This window comes from Agelaius tricolor, unplaced genomic scaffold (assembly GCF_023055355.1).
Source record: "Agelaius tricolor isolate 1412-34295 unplaced genomic scaffold, bAgeTri1.0.p SCAF_11, whole genome shotgun sequence".
Classification (NCBI taxonomy): domain Eukaryota; kingdom Metazoa; phylum Chordata; class Aves; order Passeriformes; family Icteridae; genus Agelaius; species Agelaius tricolor.
The window spans coordinates 21,776,943-21,803,880 of record NW_027269271.1 but is presented as its reverse complement, the minus strand read 5'-3'; the positions used below and the strand labels follow the sequence as shown (position 1 = coordinate 21,803,880).

General features: G+C 45.0%; 3 protein-coding genes across 9 annotated transcripts in view; 2 read left to right on the top strand and 1 right to left on the bottom strand.

Moving 5' to 3' along the window:
• The window catches only part of GPBP1L1 (GC-rich promoter binding protein 1 like 1), a 31,953-nt gene extending 18,484 nt beyond the window's left edge, over window positions 1–13,469 (top strand). Inside the window, exons 6-12 of the mRNA XM_071436619.1 lie at window positions 1,395–1,467; window positions 2,600–2,793; window positions 6,665–6,805; window positions 10,308–10,466; window positions 11,206–11,330; window positions 12,198–12,300; window positions 12,540–13,469. Coding sequence (XP_071292720.1) covers window positions 1,395–1,467; window positions 2,600–2,793; window positions 6,665–6,805; window positions 10,308–10,466; window positions 11,206–11,330; window positions 12,198–12,300; window positions 12,540–12,686 — 942 coding nt within the window. The 3' untranslated portion in view covers window positions 12,687–13,469. The remainder of the gene's footprint in view (window positions 1–1,394; window positions 1,468–2,599; window positions 2,794–6,664; window positions 6,806–10,307; window positions 10,467–11,205; window positions 11,331–12,197; window positions 12,301–12,539) is intronic.
• Window positions 13,470–15,135: 1,666 nt separating this feature from the next.
• On the top strand, window positions 15,136–18,277 carry CCDC17 (coiled-coil domain containing 17). 6 transcript variants are annotated; one of them, XM_071436615.1, is made up of 8 exons: window positions 15,136–15,473; window positions 15,713–15,904; window positions 15,995–16,362; window positions 16,459–16,518; window positions 16,603–16,733; window positions 16,821–16,943; window positions 17,136–17,305; window positions 17,591–18,277. In XM_071436615.1, the coding sequence occupies exons 1-8, from the start codon at window positions 15,294–15,296 to the stop codon at window positions 17,729–17,731; spliced, it is 1,365 nt and encodes a 454-aa protein (XP_071292716.1). In that variant the 5' UTR covers window positions 15,136–15,293; the 3' UTR covers window positions 17,732–18,277. The 6 variants fall into 6 exon arrangements, with proteins under 6 accessions (XP_071292716.1, XP_071292715.1, XP_071292714.1 ...); XM_071436614.1 differs by having other exon boundaries at window positions 16,809–16,943; XM_071436617.1 differs by having other exon boundaries at window positions 15,137–15,473; window positions 16,028–16,124; window positions 16,239–16,362; window positions 16,603–16,943.
• Window positions 18,278–18,839: 562 nt separating this feature from the next.
• Window positions 18,840–26,938, bottom strand: part of NASP (nuclear autoantigenic sperm protein) — an 11,179-nt gene continuing 3,080 nt past the window's right edge. For both annotated transcript variants that reach the window (XM_071436610.1, XM_071436611.1), the window contains exons 6-15: window positions 25,745–26,593; window positions 23,859–23,941; window positions 22,919–22,995; window positions 22,714–22,787; window positions 21,584–21,772; window positions 21,196–21,362; window positions 20,734–20,787; window positions 20,569–20,640; window positions 19,513–19,644; window positions 18,840–19,014 (exon numbers count right to left, since the gene is read on the bottom strand). In XM_071436610.1, coding sequence (XP_071292711.1) covers window positions 18,961–19,014; window positions 19,513–19,644; window positions 20,569–20,640; window positions 20,734–20,787; window positions 21,196–21,362; window positions 21,584–21,772; window positions 22,714–22,787; window positions 22,919–22,995; window positions 23,859–23,941; window positions 25,745–26,593 — 1,751 coding nt within the window. In that variant the 3' untranslated portion in view covers window positions 18,840–18,960. The remainder of the gene's footprint in view (window positions 19,015–19,512; window positions 19,645–20,568; window positions 20,641–20,733; window positions 20,788–21,195; window positions 21,363–21,583; window positions 21,773–22,713; window positions 22,788–22,918; window positions 22,996–23,858; window positions 23,942–25,744; window positions 26,594–26,938) is intronic.

The following is a 26,938-nucleotide window of genomic DNA, read 5'->3' as shown; positions in this document are numbered from 1 at the left end:
AGAGCCTGCATCACAGAGTAGTTAAGAGCTGGAGAGTGGGAATAAAGCTTGTGTATGGATTTCTACTAGCTGATTTCTCAAAAATATATTGTAATTCAGGCTTTCTATATGCCTGTTTTTTTTGACTGTCAGAAGTCTGTTGAAATCTAGAAATATTGCAATGATTGCAACTGTGCAATCTCTTGTTGTCTATCTCGGTCTAAATCTTTCTTCCACGTACTTCATTCTCCTCCTCAGAGTGCCCAGCTTGATGAGTGCCCAGCTACATGGCTGTTTCTTCGCTAATTACTTCCCTCATTTTTAAGATGATAATACCACACACTGGCTAGCAGCAAGCTTTGTTTAGTAACCCCTGTACTGTCTCTGCCATAGGGTGAAACTGATGTATGCTGTGGTTAAGCGTGTAGCTGTTAGGCCTGACAACACTTTTCCTGAGAGGTCTGCAAAGCAGGCTGTTTGTCTAAGTGTGAGCACCCCTGCTATAAAACTGACCTGTAGCTAAAAACTGAAGCACTTAAACAGAGGAGTTTCTGGAGACTGAGGCGGGAATTTATGCTATGGTGTGACATTTTTTCCTTACTCTTACAGAACAGAAATACCTACTATTTCAGATGCTCACTATTACAGAGTTATGCTGTCACCATAGTAACTGACATGTGAGGAATTCATTAAAAAGAGGAAAAAGATGGCTGTATTTTGAACTGAGGTTATTTGGGACAGGGGAAGAGGAATAGCTAATCAAGAACACTTGTCATTGAGTGCTCAGATTTTCTTCACTCTGCTTTGAGCTTGGACATGTCTATAGTTGTTCCACCAAGTTGAATTGTGAAACTGAATCTCATGTAAGTGTGCAGAGAGCATGGAGTCTGCATGCACTCTTGTCCTAAAAAGTGGACTCTGAAGTTTAATACAAATTTAAATGTAGCTTATTTTTTTTATTGTTAGTAAGTATATTCCTTTACATTATGAATCTAGTATTGCTTCGGGGTGTTTTTTTAAATTGGCTCATGCATAATTATTGTATTAAAATACTTATGAAATTAGGATAGATTCTTCATTTACTAATGATGTGGATTCTATTTTATTTTTTGAGCTGCTGATCAAATACCTAATTTTTTAATACATGTACTGATTGGTGGAATCTACTTAATTATAGTAGAAGACTAAAGGAGTTATCCTGAACCCTCTGGTAGTTCCATTGGAAACACAGCAGAAACCAAGGAGAAGGCAAACTTGATTTTCTGATGACTTGTGGCAAAGCGCTCTCTTCCACTTCAGCTGCTGTTCAGAGAAATCTACCCATCCTCTGGGTTCCTGGAAGCAAAATGTTAATACTGATTACTTTTTGTTATATGCGATATAACAATGTATTCATGTACATTGTCTTTTTACAGCCATCTTTGAATCCAGAAGCTGGAAGACAGAACAACCAGAACAAACCTTTAGGGACACCTTCTGGAGTATGGGGTAGGTAAAGGTCACTGTACATAATGCTGATGACAGAGCAGAAAGTTGTGACTGGTGTTTAAATGCTGGGTTTTTCACTCAAAAATATTTTAAAAATTTAAGTGAAGCAGACAGCTTGCTGCTTTCTGTCCTTTGCTGTTTTCCTCCCACAGTCTTCCCTAATCTCTTGGCCTTTTTGTGTATTTGAAACTATGCTTGTCTTGTCATAAAAAAACAGCCAGTGGCAGTAATGTCACTGTTCTGTGTTCGCTTCCTGTCGTGCTGCAGTTACAGTTTCACATAGGCATCACTTGAAGGGCAGAGCAGATTGGAGTGAACTAGACATTAGTTCCTGACTTGAGATCTTCGTAGTGGAAATACAGCAAAGCTGTCATAGTTCTGTGCTTTGTGTTTAGTTGATTTTTTTAAACTCAGAACAGCCTTGCTTTTGATCCTGATGTACTCTGTGAATCTATGCCTTTAAAAAAAAAAAGTGAAACAAGGTACCAATTCTAGCAGTTAAACACAGATTTGTTAATAACTGGTTGGATTAGTTGGGTTAGATACTGTAAATTGTACAAATGCAAAAGAAACTCAGAAACACTTCTTGCAATACTGTTGGGTTGTATTCTTTTTGCATGTTTGTCAGGTAGCTGTTGTTCTGACAGCATTTATAGGGCATTTATCTGTTTATACTATAAGTATTTTTTAAATTGTTATGCTCCTGGAAATATGTTTATTTGGCCTAAGAAGCATTAACTGTGCTTGTTTGTAAAAGCAGTGTGTCTTTTGAAGTGTAGGTTATGTAAATATTTTTGCTGTGTTAGTGAACTAATAAAGCTGATCCATGGTTGCTCAAAAAAATACTCATACCTGTTTCTGATTTCTGTAGAATGGTGCAAGGCTGTTAACTGAAGTCACTGTAGTTTTTTCCTTTCAGCATCAAGGGAGCTGTTGTGTTTGAATTAGAAAAGATTGTGTTTAGCTATCCACATCCAGTATCTTCTGTCTGAGCTGAAACAAAAGAGCAGCTGATGGTCTCAGAATCAGATGTGCAGTGTCTAAGGTGGAGAGGGAGGAACTGGACCAGTGTACTGAAGCTGTTCTGAAACTGGATATTTATATTTCAGAATCTCTTGTTCTGTTTTTACAGAAAACCCCCCTAGTGCCAAGCAACCTACCAAGATGCTGGTCATCAAAAAGGTTTCAAAAGAGGATCCTTCTGCCGCCTTCTCAGCTGCATTTACATCACCTGTTTCTCACCTGGCAAATGGCAACAAAGCCACCACCATTGTCCCAAGTGTCTACAAAAATCTGGTTCCTAAACCTGCAGCTCCTCCTTCCAAGGTACAGAGGGTTCCAACCAAATTAGTGAACTGCAGATCAAAGGAATCAACCCCCCAACAAGTAGCAGGAGTTGGAATCCAGTAGTTTCTGGGCAGTGGCTTTTACAGTAGAGATCTATTTGCTACTAAAGTTGTTCTCTGTTAAAATGCCTTCTGGGTTTGTCCATAGGGAGAGCTAAGCTCTGACTACACTGCTGTCTATTTCAATGGGTGTGTCCTCATGCATGAGACAAATCCTTATCTTAATAAGACAAAATGAGCACTGCTGGAGAGGTGGAATGTGTGCTGCTATGTGCTTGAACTGTTCACATGACTACCTTGAAAAATCTTTATTGGGTTACAATACTTTGATGTGTCCAGAACAATAGAAGCTAAGATCAGATTAGATTGTAACATCCTGCAATTCAGGTGTAATTTAGTTGAGCCTTAAAAACAATCTGGAAAAGCCATGGAGTTTGTGCTGTAGTTCTTTTACTGAAGGAAATACAGTCGTGCTAAAAAAAAAGTAGGTTTTTTTCCTTAGTTCTAGGCTTAGTCTTGCCCATTTCTCTGGAGAAACAACATGTATGGATGCATTAGAATTTTTGAAGAATTAATAGTGAAAGTATTTAAAAAGCTAAAAAAAAAGTTAGCTCGGTTATTCTTTAAAGAGATGTCCAAATACTTTGAGTTCTAAAATGTATTAATTACTAATGCTGGCTGCGACATTCCAACAAAATCTTCCCTATGATTACAGTAGAAAATTCTTAACACACTTGAAAGATAAAAACAAAAAAAGAGATTCACAGCTTCTTTTTGTAAGAAAGCAAGTTTAGATCTTCTTCCCCTTTTGTAAACTTTTGTTAATTCAGGTTAAATTCTGCCAGCTACAGAAAAAATTGTAGTGGTTAAAGTTATTATCAAATAATCCTGTCTAAACATTTAATTTGACAGCTGATCTACTTCTTGGTAAGATGGGATAAATTGACTCATTAGAAAGGGTGTTTATAAGGAGTTTTTCATTCCACACACAGTTTTCAGTGCATGTATGTTCTTGTTTACAATAGGTAAACAAAATGCAGCTTTTAATGAGTAAGGAGCCTGCTGTGGCTTTTCTTTTTGCTTTTACAGCTTGATTGATACATGTGTAGATATAGCCTGACCTGGGTTTAGTCTGGATGTTTTGTGTGTTCTTTGAAACAAAAGGCCAGAGATACAGTTTCTGACCAGACTGTTAGATTGTCTCTGGCTTCAAAGTAAACAGAATTTTAGTGAATTACAATGCATACAGCTTGTCTGTGTTACTGACTGTTGGATGCAAAGATAATTTCTGAGGTCTGAAAGTTAATGCTGTACCAATGTAGAGGTTGAGAGATGAAAATGCACTTCTGAAAGTTATGGGAATGTGTGTTGTTACTGCTAGTCATGATATACCCATTGCATTACAATGTAGAATTTGGGCATAAAAATCTGCTTAGCAAATGTAGCAGCTTTAGGAGAAGCTACAACAAGTGCAACAGTAATTGCACAGCCAGTTGCTCCTTGCAGCTTGCTGTGCAATTACTGTTGCATTCTGAAGCCCATGGACAGAGGTTTTTCATTAATTCAGTCAAGGAGAGCTGCTCTCCAAGCTTTTGCTAACCATGTTCTGAAATTAGACTATGTAGGTTTTGATTCTTCAGATAAAAAGAATACATTATTCAGTGCTCACAGTTGGAATAAAACTGTGATCTGAAGGTTCAGCATCCATCAAAATATAGTGGTAGGGCTTTTTTTTTTTAGCTTGCTTTACATGTGACATAGATCATTTGCATTCCAGATTGTTTATCTGTATTTAAATCAGAGATTATGGCAATATGTAGTGGTACCTGCCTAAGTTCCTTTTAGTTAAGTTTTTACTTCACTAGATCCAGTAGGCCTGAATTACACCGGGATTTATACGTGAAATATTGCAGTCTTGATAACAAAGGAAATGGTCTTTGGCTAGTGACAAAGGTATTAATTTTTTAGATCAGTCACATTAAGCGGCCTATAAATATGTACTTAGTGATTTAGCTGCTAATTTCTAAGTGTTTACACACTGATGTGGTGCAGTGATTACTGGGGCAGTGTGATATTCCTCGGTGGTGGGGATTGCAGTGGGAAGAATTATCTGATGTCATCAACAGTGCTTTTGTTAATGAATGGTGACCATTAGCAAAACCCAAAGGTGGGGTATCAGCATATCCTTAGCCAGAAAAGCTGTGTGCATTGATGCCTTTTTAAAGTCACAGCCTTAAAGCAGCTGTGGTAGGATGCATTAGCCTGAAGACTTCTAGAAAGTTATCCAGGAATTACAGTGCACAAAGTAGTAGAGGAGTCAAAACATTCCTTTCCACAAGGTCAGCAGTATTGGAAAGCTGTCACAGGAAAACTGAATGAAAAATGATTTTGTTAAGTTGTACCAAGTAGTTCAGAAAGGAAGAGAACTGATGGCAGTGAAACAAGTGTGTTCTTTCTGGCTAATCGAGATGGCCAATAGCTCACAGTCAGGCAATCCATGAAGGTCACACTCAGCCATGCAGGGAAAGCAAGAGGGGTCTGTCTTCGGATCTGTCTGAGCTGTGAGCTGCCCCTTTGTGGAAGCCTGGAGAACAGCACTGGGCAGCTGAGAGTGGGAATGGAAAAGTGCAACCCTGGAGCTGTGGAGAGAAACTTCTTGTCAGAGTCATATTGCACCTAATTTTAGTACAGGCAATAAATATTGTGCAGATCAGGATATTTCTGAGGTTTGAAGGGGATGTTTTTAATGTGTGCTGTGAGTGCCATAGAATCTCTTTGATAGTGTGGGATGCTCATTTTTAAGTTAAAGGGAAAGAGTAAAGCTGATGGCCTCACTATGCAATATATTTTTTAAAAAATCCATAGAACACAGTAGACAGTGACAACATACTGAAATAGTGCCCCTGTTCTCATTGCTGGCAGATTCCAAGATCTGTTGCATCTCAGATTTAGCTGAATCCCATTTGTGCATGAATTATTTTATGAGTGACTTGAAGCTGGCTTCAGAAATCCAGTGGGTCAAAGGAACCTGTATATTTTAATGTTCTGACAGTGTCTTGCCAGTGCTACTTGGTACAAGTTTCTTCTTAGGATTGTTTTTGTAGAAACTCTCACTTCACAGTGTTTGTCCCTGACTGATAAGAGAGCTTCAAGAACAACATTCCAAGTAACAAAAACTTATCTTGAAGTCTTTGCTCTTCAGCCAAATGACCAGTATATTCAAAGGGATACTGCAGAGAGTATCCAGGGCAAAACAGCAAGTGATCCTGCACTGCAATAAATTGGCTGCTTTTGCTGCTTTTTCTTGTTATTGTTGCTAAATTGGTGCAATGATAGACACTTTCAGGGCCCTAGGAAATAAATAATTTTCATTCTCATTCAAAACAAAACTATTGCATGATGATCTTCTTCACACAGGGAAACTTCCTATCAAGTGATTGGAAGCCTTTCTTTGTGGTGTGCAGTGTTCTCCTAAGAAATGTCATTTTAATTGGGATTTTTTTTTTATTTCCCATCTGTGGGTGGCTGTAAGGTGAATTGCATTACACAGTGGTGATTCCAATTAATGAAGGGCGATGCTGGATTTTCTCTGTGAGCTCTTAATGGTGTTTTACTGAAGGGTGGTGCCCATGAACCAGAATTGTGTGTGATTTGGGGAAAACTGAAGATGCCAGGGGAGAAACAACGGGTGTTGAAATAAACCTGTTGAGATTGTTGTTGAAGAGGGAAGAAGAAAAGGAAATCCTTTCAACAGCCAACACAGTGTTGTTTATTTATTTCAATACTTGCAAGCAGCCCCTTCTCATGCCTTACCATTTACTGCCCTGTACTTTGTGTTCTCTTCAATACAGCCAAGCCCATGGAAAGCCAACAGAAGTGAACATAAACCAGGCTCGCTGTCCTCCACCCGTGACTCTGCCTTTACCAGTCCAGTGTCTGTAACCAAACCAGCGGTACTGGCAAGTGGCTCAGTCCTCACCTCTCCCAAAGAGGTAAGGGTTGGGCTTGGGGATAGGCTGGGAGCTTTTGCACCTATCACCTACTAGAGCATAAACTCTAATGTATGATAAAGCCCTCTCTGCATGTGGTACTTACCTTTGCACCCTTGAGGGATGACTCACTTGTACATTCTTAGCACATTCTGCCACATCAGTGATACACTAAAAGAAATAAAAATGGGGTTTACCTGTCTGTAAACCCATTGATGTTTGATCAACTGTATTAGAATTTCCTTCCAGTAAAAAAAAAAGTACTAATGCTTTAAGTGGTGTTGTGTAACAAGACATGTGTCAGCTTGGTGTTATGGGAGTGCAGATACCAAGAACTGATGTGAATAGGTAGGCAAATTGATTCCCATGATGTTTTTCAGTGTAGGAAAGGAAGGGGAAGGAAGGTGATCTGCCTAATTTCCTTTCTCTGGAACAACAGCACAAGCACTCACATCTGAGGGGGCTGAAGGAGTTTAACATGTGTACATATGACTTTTCAGCTACAGTATCTCTTTTCAGTTTTGACACTGGAAGGAGGTAATCTGCTGAGATGGAAACTGACTTGCCCCTAGTTTTAGTCTGAAGTATAGAGAGAACCTTGAAATACAAATCTCTTAATATTTCAGCAATAACTGTGACAGAGCACAAGAAAAAAAAATTGGAAATAGAACAGACTGTGATAAATTCCTGGCCAATGCAGCTGCTCTTTACAGGTTTGACTTGATGATCTTGGAAATCTTTTCCAACCTTAATGATTTTGTGGTTCTGTAAATAATGATTCTCAACATCTGAAATTAGCTTGTTTTAACTGTAGAATTGGGGGATTTTTCTAGTTGTGCACTTGTCTTGTTCTGTTATAGGCATTACTTCTAAAATAAGGCCTTGTCATCTTTATATTCTCTGCTTTGCAGACTTTACTTTGCAGCAACCTGCGCTTTTCTGCCTTAGCCAGAGCTGAGTGTACAAGCAGTCATTAAAGGCAATAGTTAATACACAGGCACCTGTCACTTTGACAGATAGATCTTACACTCCGTTTCTTTCCCTTACCTTGCTTTTCTCTCTCTTTGGACCAAGTTCTTTGTGTTGCTGACAGTTTTCTTTTCGTGTAATGCACAGCACAGTATGGGCAGTGTAAATATGTAAACTTCAACAGGCTTTCACCTTGGCAGACAGGGGAGGCATTCACTTTGTATCATACAGGAGTAATGCAAGTGTTTCCTTCACCTGCCCCCAAGAAGGTGTTCTGTGAAACTCCAGTCTGTGAAGATGTTTGGGTACCAACCTGAGAGCTAAACATAAAGGGCTTAAAAATTACCTCCAACTAAACTGGATACTTGTAATACATTTTTCTTTGAATCTGTTGGAGATTGAGATTATGAAAACACAGGTCTGTGGCCAGCAGATAGTACTGCAATCCTGGTTGTCCAGGACTACTACACATAGTCTCTGCCTTTTTGTTTCTGAAAGGGGGCAAATTCACCTCCTTCAGAAGTGGTAAAAATAGCACCTTTATTCATAAGAGACCCCAGTGTGTTGAAAACTAAAAGGGTGCCAAGTAGCACTGGCCCTGTCCCCACAAGCCAGTCTAAGACAACCAAGCTTACAATACAGCCTGAGTTCTTAAAATGAATTCAGGATTACTTTTCTGGAAGAGTAGCCATCCGTGTTACATAGACATCAGAACAAATCTGAGATGATGCATAGCACTCTCCTTCATAAAAACCCAAACACCCAAAAAAAAGGCAACACAAAAGAGTGAGATGCCTTATGTTTCAGTCAAAGGGCTCAGCTTACTTCAGAAGAGATGCCAGTTTACCATTTTAGTGCTAAAGAAGAATATTTTGTAAAACATAACCCTTCTACAGAAAGTTACGCATAAAACCAGAATTGAGGTGAAATTCATCCCCTTTCAGAAATCTGTTGTTTTTAAATTTAAGCTGTAACTGTCTTCCCCTGATGTGTAGAAATTGTTTTAGTACCTCAGTAGTTTATTAGAGATTAAAACAGCCACTAGCAAAGAGCTCAAGTTGAGTATTTCAGATTACCAGAAGACATCTAATTTTAGTCTCCTTTGTTCATTGTTACCTTCTGTCACTGCAGTCAAAGTAATAGTTACATTGAGAGCTTAATTTCACTCTTGTGTTGGCTTTTTATCATGATAGTTGCAGTCACTCATTAGGTCTGTTACAACTGCTGATTTGTTTCTTACTGTGTTGAATTAGACAAAATCTGCAAGGTCTGCCTGAGAAATTACTTCCAGGCTGCACTTACTTCCTTGCAGGCATTATTTCACACCAGTGTTTCACATGCAACAGTCATTGGAAATATAAGCAGCAGTTGCTGCCTTGCTTTTGGTCTAGTTCCCTTGATCTTTGCTCAGAGCAGTGAGTGTGATAAAAATTTTTGGCACAGGAGATTCATTTTGAAGAGCCTGAATTTGCAACCTTCCTCCGCAACTTAAAAAAAGTGTGTGGGGAGAAAAACACTACAAACTTCAGGAAATTTTACTGGTTTAATCTTGATTTTTTAAAAATCAAAGCATGTACATGAAGAAAAAGTAGTTTTGCATGCAAGATTCTGGTGTCAGTTACCCATAATAATGATTAAATTCCTCATTGTTTTAGAGTAGCCAGACATGAACTCCAGCAGGAGGTTAAGATACTGGGAACTTTCCCATAACACGTTCTTAGATTCCTTTTGTGTGCCCAGTCAAAACATGGAACAGATAAAATTGAAAGCTCACCTTGGTTAGCAGTACTCCTATTGCAGGATCATGGCCAGATACTGCCAGTGGGCCTGGTTCACAGACTCCAGATTATTAAGAAAGCTTAAACATCGTGGAAGAGCACAGGAGGTTTTCTTGTGTTCCTGCACTGAGCTGAGCAGGTTTCCCACAGGCTCCAGGGCTGTCCGTGTCTGGCTCCACACTGAACCATCTGGGCTGAGTGTACAGAGGCAGCAGCTGGCAACATTCTCTCCAGGGGAGGATTCCAAGGCTGTGGCTGCCTGTTCCGCACCCGGCTGTGGTTAGTTAAGGATGTGACCACTCCCTGAAAGGAGATTACCTCCCCACAGCTTAATTTCAGGGTAGAGTCTGTCAGGATGACTTAAAACACAAATATGAACTGAGTCTGAGCTGCTTCATTTGCTAATTTTTGTAGGGCAGGAATCCTGCATGAAGTTTTTTGCCCTAATAATCTGTTGTAGGCACCAGCTTGCTCGAGAGAATTACAGTACAAAGGAACAAAATAAACATATTCATGGCCATGTGAATTGACTCCTAGGGGAAGAAAAGAAATTGAGTTGATAATAATAGATGGGAGAAGTGAATGTGCAACACCCATTAGTATTTTGATGGGAATTTGACATTAGGTTGGGATTTTTTGAGGGGTTAAGAGCCACCCAAGGAACTGATGAGTGTTTGAAAGGTGTAAGCACATCCACTGAAGAGGCCTCAGGTTTGCAGCAGTGCAGTTTGATGTGTGTGTTCTTCCTCCCTGTGCAGAGTCCTTCCAGCACCACCCCTCCCATCGAGATCTGCTCCTCACGCCTGACGAAGCTGATGCGCCGGACCACTGACAAAAAGAGCGAATTCCTGAAGGCACTGAAGGATGATAGAAATGGGGAGATAACAGAAAACAGGGAATGTGACAAGCTGGATGATGTAAGATCACTGTCCCTGCTGTGTATACAATCATTACTGTTGAGGAGTTGGGACTGAAAAAGCCCTAAGCAGTGTACATAGTTCAGGCTCTGGAAGAGGAAGGGAATGACTCCCACTGGGCTGGCCTACGTGCCAGGGGAAATAGTGCACAGCAGTGATGGGGGGAGATGTGTAGCACAGTGAAATGCAAGTGGATAAGTAATAAATGAGGTGGAAGGGAAGGTCACAGATGTTGAAGGTAATCTAGATTTTTTGCAAGGATTCTCTAAGGAGAGGAACAGTATCATATTTTAACATCGCAAGTTGCTTTCCAACTTCCCTGTCAAACTGCATTCACAGAAAAGTAGAATTTTGTGCTTGTGAAAGGTGCAGGAATGTGGCTCAAGCCTCAGAGGCTCAGACCAAACCCCCAAATGTATAGATCTGTGCCTTAATGTGCATGTAAAGTGTGTCCTTAGGAGCATTTAATTCTCATAGTTTTCTTGCTGTCACTCTGAGCTGCTGGTGGTAGCTTTGCAATGCCAGCACTCACTCCCTTGGCACGGCAGCACAGGCCACCAAATGTCCTTCATCTGTGTTGTCCTGTCACAGCCAGGTACATGTTGCTGCAGCTTCTGTAAAAAACACTGGCTCAAGGTGAAAGGCTTGGCTGGACTTTCAAAGGCAGAAGCTTGAACTTGGAACTGTGCTGTTGGCACGATCTGTGCAAGCACACTCTGATGGTTTTATTTTTCTTTAGATGGAGAGCAACAGCACACCAGAACCAAAGGAAAACTGGGAAGAGAACTGCCATCAGAATGGCCTTTCTCTCCCTTTACCGGAGGAGGGGGAAAACCTCTCCCATTCATTGGAAGCAGAACACAGGTGAGTAAATGGCAGAATAAAGTGTCTGGAGTAAGGGATTCTTAGATTCCTTGGGCTGTGTGAGGAGAAGGAAACAATTTTGAAGAAAACTCTATTTTTGGGAAGCAGCAGTAGCTGTGTTTGTACGGAGAAGGAGGTGTGTGGGCTTTGTGACTAGTACTGGACTGGGTGGGGTCTTATTGAAAGTAAAACCAGACACCAGTGACAGATGAGCCAAGGCTTTACCAAGGTCTGTAATTAAATTCCAGTGCTTCTTTAATGCCACATCCCCATGTGTTAATGCTGCTTAGAGATATTTATCTGCCCACAGTGGGAGTCAGCATGAACCAAGGGTGATTCTGGTTAATTTGCAAGCAGGTGTCCTAAATGCAATGATTTGAAGACACACACCACACTTTGTTTGCACTTAGAATACTCCTGTGCTCCTTTACATGCTGTAAAAGTGGAGGAGAGTTAGGAAAATATTTACCTGGTATCTCAGGCTGTATCTCACGTCAGTGAGTAAGCAGTGTGAGCATCTGGTGCAAGCAGATAGTAAGGTTCAGAAGATTCTAAGCTGTGATACTGGTTTGGTTGCCTCATGTCCTTCTTCAGTGTCCTTGAGTTAGAATTTCAAATCCCTGTCTTCCACCAAGCTGGTTATGTACCCTTGTAGAGGGCTGCTGATGGTTAAATATTTGTAAAAGACATTGAAAAATGGTGGGTAAACACAAAGGATTGTTGAAGTGGTCTGTGATAGAGAAGATTCCCTGGTGAATTTGGAGTGATTTACTACAAAACCTTGCTTTTCATGGACAAAGTGTTCCTTCCTTTGCCATTGTTTCCTTGCTTTAGTTCCCATGCCCCTTTTATTTTCTCCACAATCAGGTTATTGAAAGAAATGGGATGGCAGGAATATCCTGAAAATGATGAAAACTACCTTCCCCTCACGGAGGATGAGCTCAAAGAGTTCCAGATTAAATCAGAGCAGGTATGTTTACAGCTCTTGCTACTTGTGACTGCTCTTCTTCCTCTCCTTTCTCAAGGGCTTGTTCTTAAGCATGTTCAGCAGGACCAAGCATTTAAGGGAGAATGTAGTAGAATGGACAATTCTGCATTATGCATGTGTGCATACACAGTTAAATGTGGCATTCATGTCCACCACAGAGGGTTGGTGACAGTTACTCTCCACACTTCTGCTCGTTTAAAAACTTACTTTCATTCCTACAGCGAAGAAGAAACGGATTTGGGAAGAATGGATTTCTTCAGGGCCGCGGCTCCAGCCTGTTGTTCCACTGGGGAAGCACTTTTAAGACAAAGATTGAGGACTCAGACACAGAAACAAGTAGCAGCGAAACGTCAGATGACGATGCCTGAAACTGGGCACAATAAAATTAAAATAAATAAAACCAACCCAATAAACTCAGTTCATAGTTCAACACGTGTTTGGGGTTGTATAAACTAAACAGAGTTTATTCTGTCTCCAGTCTGTTCAGTTTTTTCTTTTGTTGTTGATACTTCATGCACAAGGGAAATAATTGTATCCCAAAGAAGAGAGAAATTGGCTTCTTTAGCTTTTTCTTTTGGTTTTGCCCTAATGCTTACTAGAAGTTTGTGCAGCTAGCAAATTTTGACAAAAATCCCTTGTGGGGCAGTGCACAAGTTCAGTCGTGTGAGCAGGACACAAGTGGCTGACTGATCTCTGCAACAACAAGCTTCTAACAGTGCCGCCGCATTGCCCAGCGCGCGGTAACGGTGTGCTAAAACAATCATTGTCGATGACAAAATGGCTTTTGAAGTTCTAATTATGTTAAATTAATGCTAATAACATGAATATTTTATTTTATTTTATTTTTTTTGGCGGCTCGGGGAGCTTCATCACTTAACCAGGCGTTTGTGGTTTTCTTTTTTTTTTTTTTTGGGTACAGCTGTAAAATATTTGGATATAGGAATTGTTTGTGTTCTTCTTCTTGCAGCCTTGATATTCAGGGTGGATTGTAAAATATAAATTTTTTGTGAGATTTCAAAGATTAAGATTATTTTGATAACATTATTTACAGATTTTAAAAAGTGACTATCACATTGAGTCTGTATGAGGGGGAAAAACTACTGCATCAAAAATAACTAACTTGGAATAAATATTTTGCATCAGTTTGCCAATTCTAATTGTCTTTCTTATGTAAGAGAAGCTTTCCTCTAAGGGACCTGCAACTTTGGGGGTTCAGTAGCACTGGGGATAAACAGTTTCTTCTCCCGCTCTATTTTTCCACTTGGCAAACATTGCTGTAGTGCTCAGACTGCAGGAACTGAACTCTTCCTTTAAGAAGGGAGAGGGAGAACAATGCTGAGATGACAGTCCATGTTTGGGGATTTTTTTTAAAGAAAATAATTCAAAATTATCTTCTACTAAAGCAGTTTGCTTTTTTTTCCGCTTCATACAAAATGGTGAAGCTCGACCGGTCGGTGTCACTTGTTCCTAGTGCAATGCTGCTGTTTATGTTCACAACGTGGCAAGGGAATGTCTGAATCCAAAGCTGTTTTCATTGAAATCTTTTTTAAAAATTCATGAAAACATTTCTATTAGATTAAAAAGAATTTTACAAACAACTCAGTTGTGGCCTAAGCTATTTTAGTGTCTGGTGTAAGTTCAGCTTGTGCACAACGGTTTTGGATGGATTGGAAAGTGCTCTGGGGTTGTGCAGTGTTTGCAGGGGTGTGGGACAGAGTCACACTGCTGACTTGAGGGGGTTTGTTCCAAGGTTGTGCCTGTGTGTTTTTAACCCATTCCTGGCCAGGCAGAGAGGACAGAGATGTAAGAAAATGATAATGTTTAGTCCTGAATCTTTGCATCTGGATTCAAGGGCGCACGCTCAGTATTATCGGGTGTAACTCTGCTACCTATGCCTCCAGCTCGTGCTGGCTCTGCAGTGAACTCCAGAGAGGGGCAGTGGAGCATTTCTTCATCCCTGTGCTCTGGAAACCAGGGTCCAGGGGCTGAGGCTGCCTGGGAGTGCTTGGGAGGTGCTGGGACTCCTGTACGACTTTGCACAAACCATCTTGTTCCTTCTGAATATTCAAACACTGCTTTTGTCTGAAAGAGCCTGTCCATTTTTTTAAAGTTTAACTTCCTATATCCATTTAAACCAAGTTATGCAGATCTGTGTGCACTGATTTCAAGAAATGGGGTAAATTTAAAAACCCCTTCACCTGAGATCCATCCTGACAGCCATTTGGACTGGGGGAATTTCATTGCTGAGCACTCTGGAGTGGGACCAGCCTGGCCTATGTGTGCCAGGATCTCCTTGTGCTTCACCCGACCCTCCTGTGGGCTGTGCAGGGTTTAAATATCGATGAAACTTTGGAAGTGGCAGTGGCAGCCCCTGGGTGAGCCTGGCAGGGCAAGTCCCCATCCATCAAATGGCAGCTTTTTCCTGAGCAAATGATGAGTACCACTGGCAGTGAGGTGAGGGGAAAAACTGGTAGGGACTTGCCAGGCAGAGCTGAGGTGGGTGCACGGATGGAATACAGGGAGCTTTTTTGGGAAAAAGCAGGGCTTGGACCCCTGTGGCAAGAAAGGGCAGAAGAAGCTATTTCACCTCTGTGTGGAGGTTCCTCCTTAGCTTAAAGTCTGCAAAGTGGGAGCTGCTGCAAGGTGGGCAAGGAGCACTCCTGGACAGCGCGAGGGCAAGCATGGCTGTCAGCATTTTGTAACCTCAGAGGGACACGGGGCCTCTGTGGATTGCTCTGGTGGCTCAGCGATATTTTTTCCCCATTTCGGTGCCCGTGGTAAACAGTGGGAATGTCCTGGGCTGGGGGCGGGGCCGGGGCCCTCCCTGCCCAGCCCAGCGTCCAGCATAGCAACAGTGGCTTCAAACACTGCAGCCACCGCCACCAGCAGGTCTGTGCACACTTCCAGCCTGTCCCGGGATACCGGGGTGGCCCCCCCGAGTGACTCCACCCGATCTGCTTTCCAGGGTGTTGGACATGGGGACCTTCCTCTGCCCCCGCTGCTCCTTGGCGTTCAGATCCCGACCGCTGCTGCGGGTGCACATGGAGAAGCTGTGTCTCGGGCCCACGGCACCCAGCAGCTCCTGCCCCCGTGGGGGGGACCCTCTGCCTGTGGAGGGAGCACAGGGCACGGCAAGGAAACCACAGGACATCTCGGTAGTGTGGAGCTGGGTCTGGCGCAGAATGGGGATGGGGACAGGTGCTGGGCTGGGAAACTGGGAATCACATCCAGGATCCAGCTTGGTCGGAGCTGGGTAAGCCTCCATCTTCCCATGCCTGCACCACACAGGCAGCCCTTGGTGCTTATTTTGCTAAAACCAGAAAAGTATATTACTGGGGGGGGGGATTGGGGGAGGGTGAGGGTGTCACCCTTTCCTTCCCTTTGTGTCTGCAAGGTCGGGGTGTCCCAAAATACGGACAACGCTGAGCCACGCCATCGCTTTGTGCCTCGTGGGGTCCCACCAGCTGTGCGGGGTCAGCAGGGACCAGGGCGGGTGCGGGGAGCTCCCCTGGGGGATGTGCTGACCCCCCGTGAGAGGGCCCTGCTCCGCACCACCAACCCCACCTCTAGGAGGCTGCCAGTAGAGGTACGGTGAATCCTGAATGCCAGGGCGGGCATCAGCAGCCCCAGGGCTGGGGGCCAGCCCCTCCTGCCCACTGAACCCCGTGTGCCACAGGGAGAGTCCCCCCCGCAGCCGCTCCCACTGCAGGGACAGCAGCAGCCGCCGCAGGAGCTGCTGGAAGCCCACGAACGCCAGGTGGCCGAGATCCGGGCCAGGACCCGGCAGCTGGAGCGGCAGAGAGAGGGTAGGCCCCGGCAATGGTTTTGGGTCGATGGGGAGGCACGTGTGGGATGCAGTAACCCCGAGAGTGGGGCTGTGGGTGCCGTGCTGAGCCCCCCAGCCCCTCACGGTCCTTCAGGGCTGTGCCGGCGGCTGGCGACACTGGGGGCCAGGGCTGAGCAGGGGGAGCCCGGGCAGGGGGAGCAGGAGCCGAGCCAAGGCCCGTGGGACCAGGCCGGACATGTCCGAACAGCACAGCACCGGTGAGCCCTGGCCTGAGGGGTCACAGCAGAGCCCTGGCCCTGCGGGGTGCTCTCCATCAAGGCTCCCTCACCCCCAGTTGTCTGTCTCCTCCCCAGGGCCACCCTCCACCTTGACACCCTCCTGCCGCCCGCAGGGCCGCTCGCGGCTGAGGCCAGGTGAGGGTCTGTGGGCCTTGGCGGCTCCGAGCAGAGGGCCCTGCTGGCCGAGCCCGGGCAATGGCTGATCCGGGGCTCTGGCAGGGCACTGCGAGTGTCCTACCTGCGCTCTGGGGGACACGACCCAGCCATCCTGGACCAGCTCCTCCACCTCCAACTGGAGGCCACGGTGCTGGAGAAAGGAACGGCGGGGCTGCGCAGGGGCAGGCGGATGGGTAAGCGCCATCACCAGGCCCAGGCCTGTCCCCCTCAGGGACCGTGGCCCCAGGCAGCAGCTGAGGCACCCCCAGCTGTGCCAGCAGAGCCCCCCAGCACTGGCACTCACGGTCTGGATGCGGCACTGCTGGCCGTGGAGCTGGAGAACTGGCGTCTGGAAGATGAACTGTTGGCACTGAAGGTCAGAAGGGAGAGGAGAGCAGATGCTGGTAAGTGATGGGTTCCTCATCTGCACCCCACAGCCGGAGATGGCTCCTGGAAATATTGGCAGGTGGAGGGGGGCTGCAGCTCAGGGTGAGCTCTCTGCAGTGAGCAGGGAGAGTCCTGGTCCCCTGGGGCCTGGTGAGGTGCCAGGAAAATGGCTGCTGTAAACCCCACGGTGACCAAATCCTGTTGGCCAGGCTCACGGGCAGCCCAGCGGCACACACAGGAACTGGCGCGGCTCCAGGCAGAGGTGGGAATGCTGCGATGCCACGCAGAGCAGATGAGGCCATGGCTGCACCCCTCTGTCTGCCCATACCCTGCAGGCCCCCTGCTGCCACCAGCCCTTGCTGTGCCAGAACTTTTCATGGTAAGAGCCTCAGCCCAGGGCGACTTCCAGCTCTCCAAGGAGGGGAGAGGGGAGTTGGGATTGGGTTGCCAACTGGGACAAGATGATGGGTGTGGAGGTATAAGCTTGGGGACCTTTAGAAACAGCTCCCTTTGCTGCACTGGGGCAGGAGGTGAATCCCCACCAGTGTTGGACCAGGGGTGTGATTTGCTCTGCATACCCAATGCCACATGTGAGGGGATGGCCAAGCAGCTCCCACCCTGCCAGGAGCCTCCTGCCCCTGACATCACTTTTTTCCTTTCCCAGGAGCGCCCCAGGGCAGCACTGGGGCCTGGCAGACCCACAGCCCATGTGGCCCCTGGACACCCCCTCACCCCCTTTGTGGCCCTGGAGGACCCTCCTCCTGCTCAGGAGCCCCCAGCACAAGAGAGGGCTCCCCAAAGGTGAGCCAGGAACAGGCCATGGCCCCACGGGACTGCCCTGCCACCCCCCTCCACCAGCAAACTGGGGCTTTAGTAACTGTTAGGGTGATGAAGGCAAAAGCTGCGTTCCAGCTGCAGAGATTGGTTCAGGGACCAGCTGTGCAGCTGGTACCAGGATCCCATGGTGCTGGGATGGGTGGAAATGTATGGGATTACTGATGGGACCAAAGAGGCTCTGTCTAGGCATGTCAGCAGGAAAAGGACAGGCAAAGCCCCAAGCCAGCAGCAAACAGCTCAGTCTCCACCTCAGGACAGAGCCCACAGCCAAAGGAGTGGTTCAACCCCTCCTGCTCACAATGGTGGTTTGGGGACAGTCAGAGGGCACCGAGGGGCACAATAAATTCCCTGTCCTCAGGCACATCCCCATATCCAGCCCTCTGTAGGGAAAGCCTAACCCAGGGCATGTACAGCTCAGCCCTGGGAACCAGCACAGTAGTTACAGCCAGCTTTACAAAGTGTCAGAGGCCCTGTGCTACATACTTAATAAAAGGCTTCAGCTCATTGCTTTTCACTTCTTGGCCTTTTTTTATACACACACAATCCAGGGCAGGGTCCCAGCCCCACCTGGCCACTCCAGCTCGCTCAGGGGACAGCCCTGCTGCCCCTGTCTCCAACCATCAGCACCTGCTCCTGCACCCCTCCTGGGTGCAAAGTAGAGGTTGAGCAGAGATAAAAATACGCAGCAAGAAAGCCCAGGATGTTACAAAGCTCTTTCTTTATCAGCCTTCCCCACCATCTTTAGGCTGCTCAAAGCTGAGGGAGGCACTATCAGAACCAACTTAGGTTCAGCCTAGAATGAACAAAACAGCCCCAGCTGTGACAAGGCCCCAGCAGAAGAAAAAAAGGTCAGGTCCCTGGACAAGACAGTGAAGTTCAGGCAATGCTCTCCTTCCCTGCAGCAGCCAGCCCTGCCTGGCCCATCCAATCCTCTGCCCCTAAGGAGGCAGATATAGGTGCAAATGCTGAAAGGAAAGGGAGCATGAGCCCAGCAGTGGGCCAGGACTGAGACCTGCAGCCCAAGGGGACAGCCAGGAGCAGAGGCTGCAACCTGTCACAGGAGGAAGGTCAATAGGGACTATTTGCTTACAATCTTTATTGAAGTCATACAAAAGTTGCCAAAAAGTGAAAAAATACACTATATACAAAACCATTTTCCTTGTAAGGAGAGGAGTGTCCAAGGTTAAAGAATCATTATCATACTGTGCTTTCAACTGCAGCCCCTGATTCTGCTTGTGGCCTTTTCTCTGTCTAAAAGAGAAGATAAGGGTTTGTTTTTAAAAGACAAGACACAGTCTTACAGCACCAACTCATGCAGCAGCCCAAGGGTTCTGTAATTTGAAGACTTAACTATGTGAACTTTGCCAGTCTCCAGAGCCCAACACTACCCTAAAGCATTGATAGTAACGAGTGCAGCCCAGGGGTAAGTAATAAAACCCAGAAGATGAAAAATTGGGGTAAGACCCTCTGCTGGAGTTGAGCCCAGCAAAAAGCACCCAGAACCTGTCTCTGTCCCACCCCACAGGTGACAAGGCTCCACAGCTGGGTCTGTCCAGCCCACACAGGGTCAGCACCACAGCACAACATGCATCCTGCCCACTAGGAATAGTCTTCATCTCATCTGGGAAACCTTGTGAAGGACAGCAGGCAATAAAACCAGGACATCTACCAGGCACAGAACCATCCCTGAACAGAGAGGGGGGAAATAAAATAAAAAGCACAGCCCAGACTCCTGGCTCAGCTGCCCACCTCCTCTTCCATTTTTTCTGCAACCTCATTTCCACGGGGGACAGAGTCCCCACCACCACCATTGACAGCTGGTTCTGGTTTAGATTTCTTGGCTTCATTGTCGCCCTGATGAGTCTCCTCCTCTGGTTTCCTCTGAAGACAAAATTGTTTATAATGTCCACTAAGTACAAATCAAAGTTCAAATCTTTTTGAGAGATTCAGCATTAGATGTCACTGCACATCATCTATCCAACCTCTGCTTGCCAGGCTCAGGACAGACTCCCCAGTGCTGGGGTTTAACCAGAGCTTTGATACCCAGGTCTTGACCACAGGGACACTCTAGGTGCCAGGATCTCCAGAGCTGAGTTATCTTTACAGTCTGGTAAAGAAAGGTGCAACCACTGAGCCTGTAACTGTTCCAGGGTAGACTTAGGGCATCTACAACATTTGAAATCACCTAAAGCAGTTCCAAATCACTCCAGGCACACCTGAACTGACAGACCAATGGAACAGAGGCAACATAAAACTGAGAGTATCACCTATATTAGTTTTCATCAGCAAATGCTTCTAGAGAACAGATAACATTTAAAGGAACCAAATTCTCAATATCTGATTTCTTAAAGAGGCACTTTATAATTACCACTAGTGGGGCTTTACTATTTATTAGAAGTCCAAGTCCCAATTTCCTTTTGGAAAGAAAGGAACCCAGCCCAGCCTGGTTGCCTGCCTCTTCCTTGGGATCTGCAGGTGACCCTGCTGCTCTTGAGGGTCCTCAGCAGAGGAAACTCTTGTTCAGGGAACACCTGCAGAAGCCACACAACTGGGTCAGATTTACATCAGTGTGGGTCAGGCAGGGTGCTGAACCCCCAAGAATGGGAACCATCTGGCCTCCAGGAGACCAGACTGACTGGTTCCCAATGGAAAGGAGTTTCATACACTACTGGTTTTACTTCTGGAGTGTTTTGCCATTATACAGCTAAGTTAATAAAACATACTTTTAAGACAAATCTTGTTACACAGAGCAAGCCAGAGGTACTTCAACAAACTGCTTGTTTAACAAGTAATTTCTGGACTCACCTTTTTCCTGACTAGATGAGAGATGTCTGTTACACACTGAGATGCACCATCAGCTCCTTTCCTTACTGGAATCTGTTACAAGACAGACACTGACACATGAGCAAACACAACCAGTAATCCTTAGAGCAGATGAGAATCAACAACGTTCATCTTAGATTAACTTACTGTGGACACAGAACCACTGTCTTCACTTTGTGCAAAGCCAGATGTAGTTCCAACCTTAAGAAAAGCACAAAAAACAGACTGTGGCAGAAGATGCATGAGAACTTATTGAGATACAGAAAGCCCAAGTCCTTCCCATCCCAGCACTGGATTCTGCACTTCAGTACAGGACAGATGCAACGTGTGCTCCACATTTGCCTGACCCATCATTTCCAGCCCTGATACATGAAATGCCACAGAAGCCTATCAAATTCCTGTCTAGTTTGGAACAGTTAGTATCAGGGCTCTTAGTAAATATCCTCTTCAGACGCCAGCTGCCTCAGTTTCCTTCTCACAACCACAGCCTGGTAACACCTGTGAGCAACCACCAGTCCCTGATAAGTCTGAGCTCCTCCCATTACTGATTTATTCTAAGTTCCACTGGAAGAAGGGTTGGGTCAAAAGGAAACCACAGGACACACTCACCAGAGTTGCTTTCAGTCCTAGCTCAGCTACTTTTGCACTTTTCTGTGACTCCTTTGAATCTTCTATCTTCTCTTTTATTTCAGGAAGCAGTCCCTTCAGTTCTTCTATCTCCTTCTCATCCTCAGGGGACCCAGCGTCTGCCTTCTTTATTCGCTCAGTCAGTATTGCTGGGATGAAACAGTTATCAGAGCAAAACACATCGAGACAAAGTAACTGCCCAGATAACAACACCCAGAGGCAACTATCTGCTAACAAACAGTTTTACCAATTCTGCCCTCAGTGTAGTCTCACCACTTTCAGATAAAACACGACACAGCAGACAATGAGCATACCTCACTACTTTGCCTTGTGAAAACTCACTAGGCAGCAGCTTCAGAATTCCACGTACCCAGTCTCTTGTCTATGACCTCCATGGACTTCCCAAACTGCAGCACGGCCTCGTCGAAGTCGCTGTTGTAGTGGTAGGCCAGGGCGAGCTGGTAGTGGCTCTCGGCCAGCAGCCGGTCGTGGGCCTCCAGGTACTTCTGCTGCAGGGCCAGGCAGGCCTGGAACTCCTCTATTGCCTGTGTGTAGTTCTCTACAGGAGAAAGCCCCAAGGTCGTTACAAACCTCAGTAATTATCCACAGCAGCACCGTGTAAACCCTGGTTTGGTTACTGGGTGTTTTGTTACACATTATACAGACTGCAAACAGAACCACCACTGAACACAGCAGTGCCGGGCTGCTTTCAGACCATCAGTTGACAACTCTGCCTTCCCTGAGAGACTGTCTAGGCCAGCTCCTCTGGTTCTCATGAGTGTTTTGTCTAATTTCAGCACAGAAAACTGAGCAGCCAAGTCAAAGCAGGTACCAAATCCTCCTGCTTTACTTTCTACCAAGAACTGAGCGTAACTGGTCCCAGCTGCAACACGGATCTGGAGCTAAGGACAGTGCCACCTTCCTGCCAAGCTCTCCCCAAATGTGCTCCACTGACATAAGACACAACCCTTGTTCTGTAGCCCTGGCCCAGAAACCCATTGGGTTATTTCCAGAGGAAGTGTACATTTGGATTTAACAAGATTAGAATACATTTTTAAATGAAAGGCAAGTGAGTCATTACAAGGGTTTGTAATGGGGTTTGCCTCCCACTCCTTTTTTCTGCTGTGTAACACAAGAGCCTTTCCTGACTATAACCTACGATTTGGGAAGGTCTAAGAGAGTCAACTATTTTTCATGACAATTTCAGCAAGTCTCTCAAGTTCAGGAGCGAGGTTTGGTTACTTCAGAAAGCAGAACACAAGGCTGGCAACACATTGCTTCTTACTCAAACTTTTTTTCCACTGCTCTGCAAAAGCACAGACTATCCTATTTAAGGCACCAACCATTACTTCCAAAGCTTCTCACATGGCTGCAAACTATCAAGATCTAACTTGTTCTCATCCTGACAGCCTTAACTCACATCTGCTCATTTTGAAGTACAAAACCCAGTGACAGAAAGTAGAACCAAACATTTTGCACATGAGAATTAACATTACTTACCAGATTCAATGCTAACTTCTCCTAACTTCAGATGAGCTTGAGCTGCATGGAGCTGAGCTTCTTTTGTTTCTTGTCTACAGCCAGAAGGAAAAAATAGTTTTCAAATCCTAATCAGAGCATGCCACGTTCTCTAACTGGCTATGCAACCATCCAATTTACTTTAAGTTTCTGTGGCATATACCCAAATTAGAACTTTAGTCTTTACCTTTTGTAAATGACTTTTGCTAACTCTAGCATGTCCCAGGCTAGTTCAAGATTGCCAATTTCATCCTCCTCACTTTCCTGTAAAGACCAGAAGTGCACGACAGATTAAATGACTTAGACCACATCAATATGTCAGAGACCACAACAAACACCACCACTACATTCCCAACCAGTGTTATCAAGGATTCCATTTCTGCAAGAGGTGAACATTTCACCACTAGAAAAAAAAAAAGGCAAGCAGAAGAGGTTAATACATCAACCAAGACTTTGCCTGGAGTAAAAATGTTTCAATGGAACATGAACTCACATTGTTCTGTGATATGCTTTAATTTTTTTCCAGAAATAACAGGGCACCAAGCACCAGTATTATCCCAAGAGCAAGATCTTGGTTAAGGTTGTTTTTAGATGAACCAAATAAAGTTCACAGTCCAGCTTTTTTTAATGAGCCTTTGAGCTTTGTTAGAATAGTCTGAGAAAGGGACAGACAGTTATCGTGAATGCTTAGTGCCACTCTACGAGGCTGCAGATTTTTCCAGGTGTTTGGACTACTACATCAATGTACATCTCAGGTTTGAGGAGCACCACACTTCTCAAACAATTCCCATCCTAATCACAGCTTACTGGACAAGCAGACAATTAACTGTTCCAAGTAACTCCAGTGACAGGCTGGAACAGCTCTCCCCAAGTCAGCTCAGCACACCACAAGCATTTGTGTCAGAGCAGCTGAACAAACTCAAGTCTACAGACACAGCTGAGCAAGATGCTACAATGCAGACAAGGCCTAACATTGACCATTCCTAGGCAATATTGGCTTTCAGAAGTATTTTTCTACACAGAACTAAATTAAACACAAGTGAGCTTTTAGAAGGGCATAAACATCATACTTAGGCCTAATACTGCATCCTTCCACCAACACTGGTGTCAGACCTCAGCAACCTCACCTTGTCTTCCACTGTCAATTCATTCTCCTTATCATCATCAGCTTTATCATTTTCTTTGTCTTCCTCTTCAGATTCTTCTGTTTCTAGAAGGCAAGTAGATGCATGAGGACACTTGTGTTTACTGTGCTTGCTCAACATGGAGTCAGGCAGAGTGTGTTATAGCCAACCCTAATCCTTCCAGTGACAGGTTAGAGGTGTGATGTAAGAAGAGCAGATACATTAAAGTCTCAGCATCAGCAGCCATCTTGCTGAAACCATTCAGCACTGTAGACTAAAGCAGACCATAAGTTCAATTTCTTACTATCAATAACAGAAACTTATATAGAATTCAGTTCTCACCAATCTGTTGGCAGCTATCACTGAAGCCACAAGATTTTGAGCAGCCCTAGAGGCACTGGCCAGCTGCTAAACTTCGTGCTACAGAAAGTAAGAGTTTTCAGCAAAATAGCTGCCAAGCTGAACACAAATTAGTCTGTTTCTCAGTTCGTGATCTTTATGTCAGGCATTTAAGTATCAATGTTAATGAACCTCCTCTTGTGTAGTACTAATTTGACTTTGACACTGTGCAGAAGCATCACATCATCTTTCTACCAGCAGAAGACATTTTGGGGAAATGTGAAGTAAAGGAATATGGCTAATAACTTCAGAGCACTGGCTGGTCTGCAGGCTGAAGTCACACAATTCCTGTAGCTATTCCAGAATACCTCTGGCTATTCTAGAACACAAGCTTGATTGGGGTAGGACTAGAGAGCCTGTGAACATACTGGTCTAACTCCCAGCACACACCCACCACTGAGAGGGCCAAACCTGTGAACGTGAAGACACTTGTACAAAGGTAAACAGAAGAGATGTCAGGGTAGTGGGAGGAGTTTGGAATGACTCAGCACCAGACCAGGATGTTCCAGAGGGTCCTCACATTGCCAGACTTGGGGCAAAAAGCAGCAGTATGTGTGCATAAGCAGCCTCTCAGCACTGGGGGTGAAGAGCAGGTAACTACTCTTAGTTTATTTTCAGTCATCCTCTCTCCACACAGTCACCCTGTTAGGCCACTGCTCCACCACTGAGTGTTCACTATGCTTAGCAGAACAAATCCTTTCAGGCTCCAGGACTGTTTAATCTGAACATTTGCCACTCCTGAGTAAGGCCCTGCCTGTGAAGATGAGTTACTGGCAAGCGAAGTTGCAGTTACAGTTCATCAATTAACTTGTGCAATAGAAGGCATAGGCCCACTAAGGCCACAAAGTACTGCTGCAGCAAAGGGTGCAAGTCTTGCTGCAACAGAGCCTGGGAAACAGCTATAATAAAGCAGGGAAGCAGAAGGGCAGAAGCTGGACAGCCAGAAGACTGTACTAGAGCAGCAATAAGCCTTCAGAGCAAATCAAGTTTAGAATTTCCAACTAAATTTTTACTAGCAATGACCATCAGAAAGACTCAATTGAAGAGCTCCTCTCCTCCAAGTAAATTCATGTGTTCAGCTGTTCTTGTTTTTTCACCACCATTAAAAAAAAAAACACAGCTATAACCAGAGGCAATTTGTGCTTTGCAGTTATGTGAAGGTTAGTGCAATACACCCAGAAGCATGCAAGTGAACATCCATTCAGTATTCTCCACCGGCCTAGCCATTACTTACACATTTCACAGGGCTGTCAGTTTGCTTTCAAGTAAGACTTGCTTTGCAGTTAGTTAAGCGTTAGTCTAGAGAAACTGAGACTATTCACTATTCCTTGAAACTTTACTTGTATGTAAAGTCCTTCAAGAGCCCCTTTACTGTGCCTTTTCCTTATTCTAAGGCAAACAGAAAATTCTGAATGGAATACTTTTTACCCACTGTTAGCCAAATCCATCAAGTCATCCACCCACAAGTACTTTTCGCCTCTCAGTGTTACCTTCTCCCTCTTCCATCAGGTCATCTTTCTCTTCTTTTTCTACCTTAGCACCTTCACCCTCTTCCATCAGGTCACCTTTCTTTTCCTCTTTCTCTACCTTAGCAGCAACTTCAGCCTTTTCTTTCATGTCATTTGGTGTCTCTTTGCCCTCTGTGGGCACAGGTTCCTTTGAGGGCTCTGTCTCTTTAGATTCACTTGGTTTCTCTTCTGTCTCTATTGGCTCATGTTTCTCTTCTGCCTTCTTCTGTTCAGCCACCTCTGCATCCCCTTCTTCAGTTTCTTTCTGTTCCACAGCAGCTGCCACCTGTGCTTCTGCCTTCTCTTCCACAGCTGTCTCTGCCTGCTCTTCTACAGCCTCTCCCTTCTCCACAGCTGGCTCTTTTTCTGTTGCTTCTGCTGCCTGTTCTCCCGTCTCTCCCTTCTCTTCCACAGCCACTTCTCCTGCTTCAGCCTCTTCCCCAGCTGCCTTTGCCTCCTTGTCTGACACTTCTGTCGTTCTCTCCTCCTCAGCTGCCTTCTCTACCTTGTCCTCAGGCACTGTCTTCTGCTCTTTTTCTACCTCCTTCTCTTCCACAGCTGCCTCCTCTTTCACAGGCACCTGCTTCTTCTGTTCTTCTGAAGTTTCTTCTTTTCCCACAGGAACCTCAGTCTTCCCTTCAGCCTCTTCAGGCTTTGCATCCTTGTCAGCAGCTGCTTCTTTGGGTTCTTCTTTAATCTCTTTCATTTCAACATCCTCTTCTTTGACTTCCTTCTCAGAGAGGACTGTAGACTCTTCCGTGGACTTTTTGGCCTCTTCCTTTTCCCCCATGGCGTTATAAACCTGTTCTCTCAACTCCTCCCTTGTTTCTTCTACATGATTGAGGAAGCATAAACATTTCTTCGAGTTTAGTGATAAAGACATTAACGGGCACTGCCAACACCACCCTCAAGACCCTCCAGTGTGTTGGTTTGTTACCAAGTTGGATGACACTCCTAAAAGCTTCATTTTCCAAGTACAAGGAATTAGGAGACAACCAACATAGCTGCTTGATCTAAGCAAGTCCCTTCCCCTTCCCCAGACTGCAGCATTGCAAGCGGCCGCTCAAGCAGTGTGCGGTTGTGCAGCGATTTTAGTCACAGCTAAGCAAGAGGTGCCAGCGCTTTAACAGTCTGGATGGACAGGAATTCCTGTATCCTCTCCAGCTGCAGGCAGCA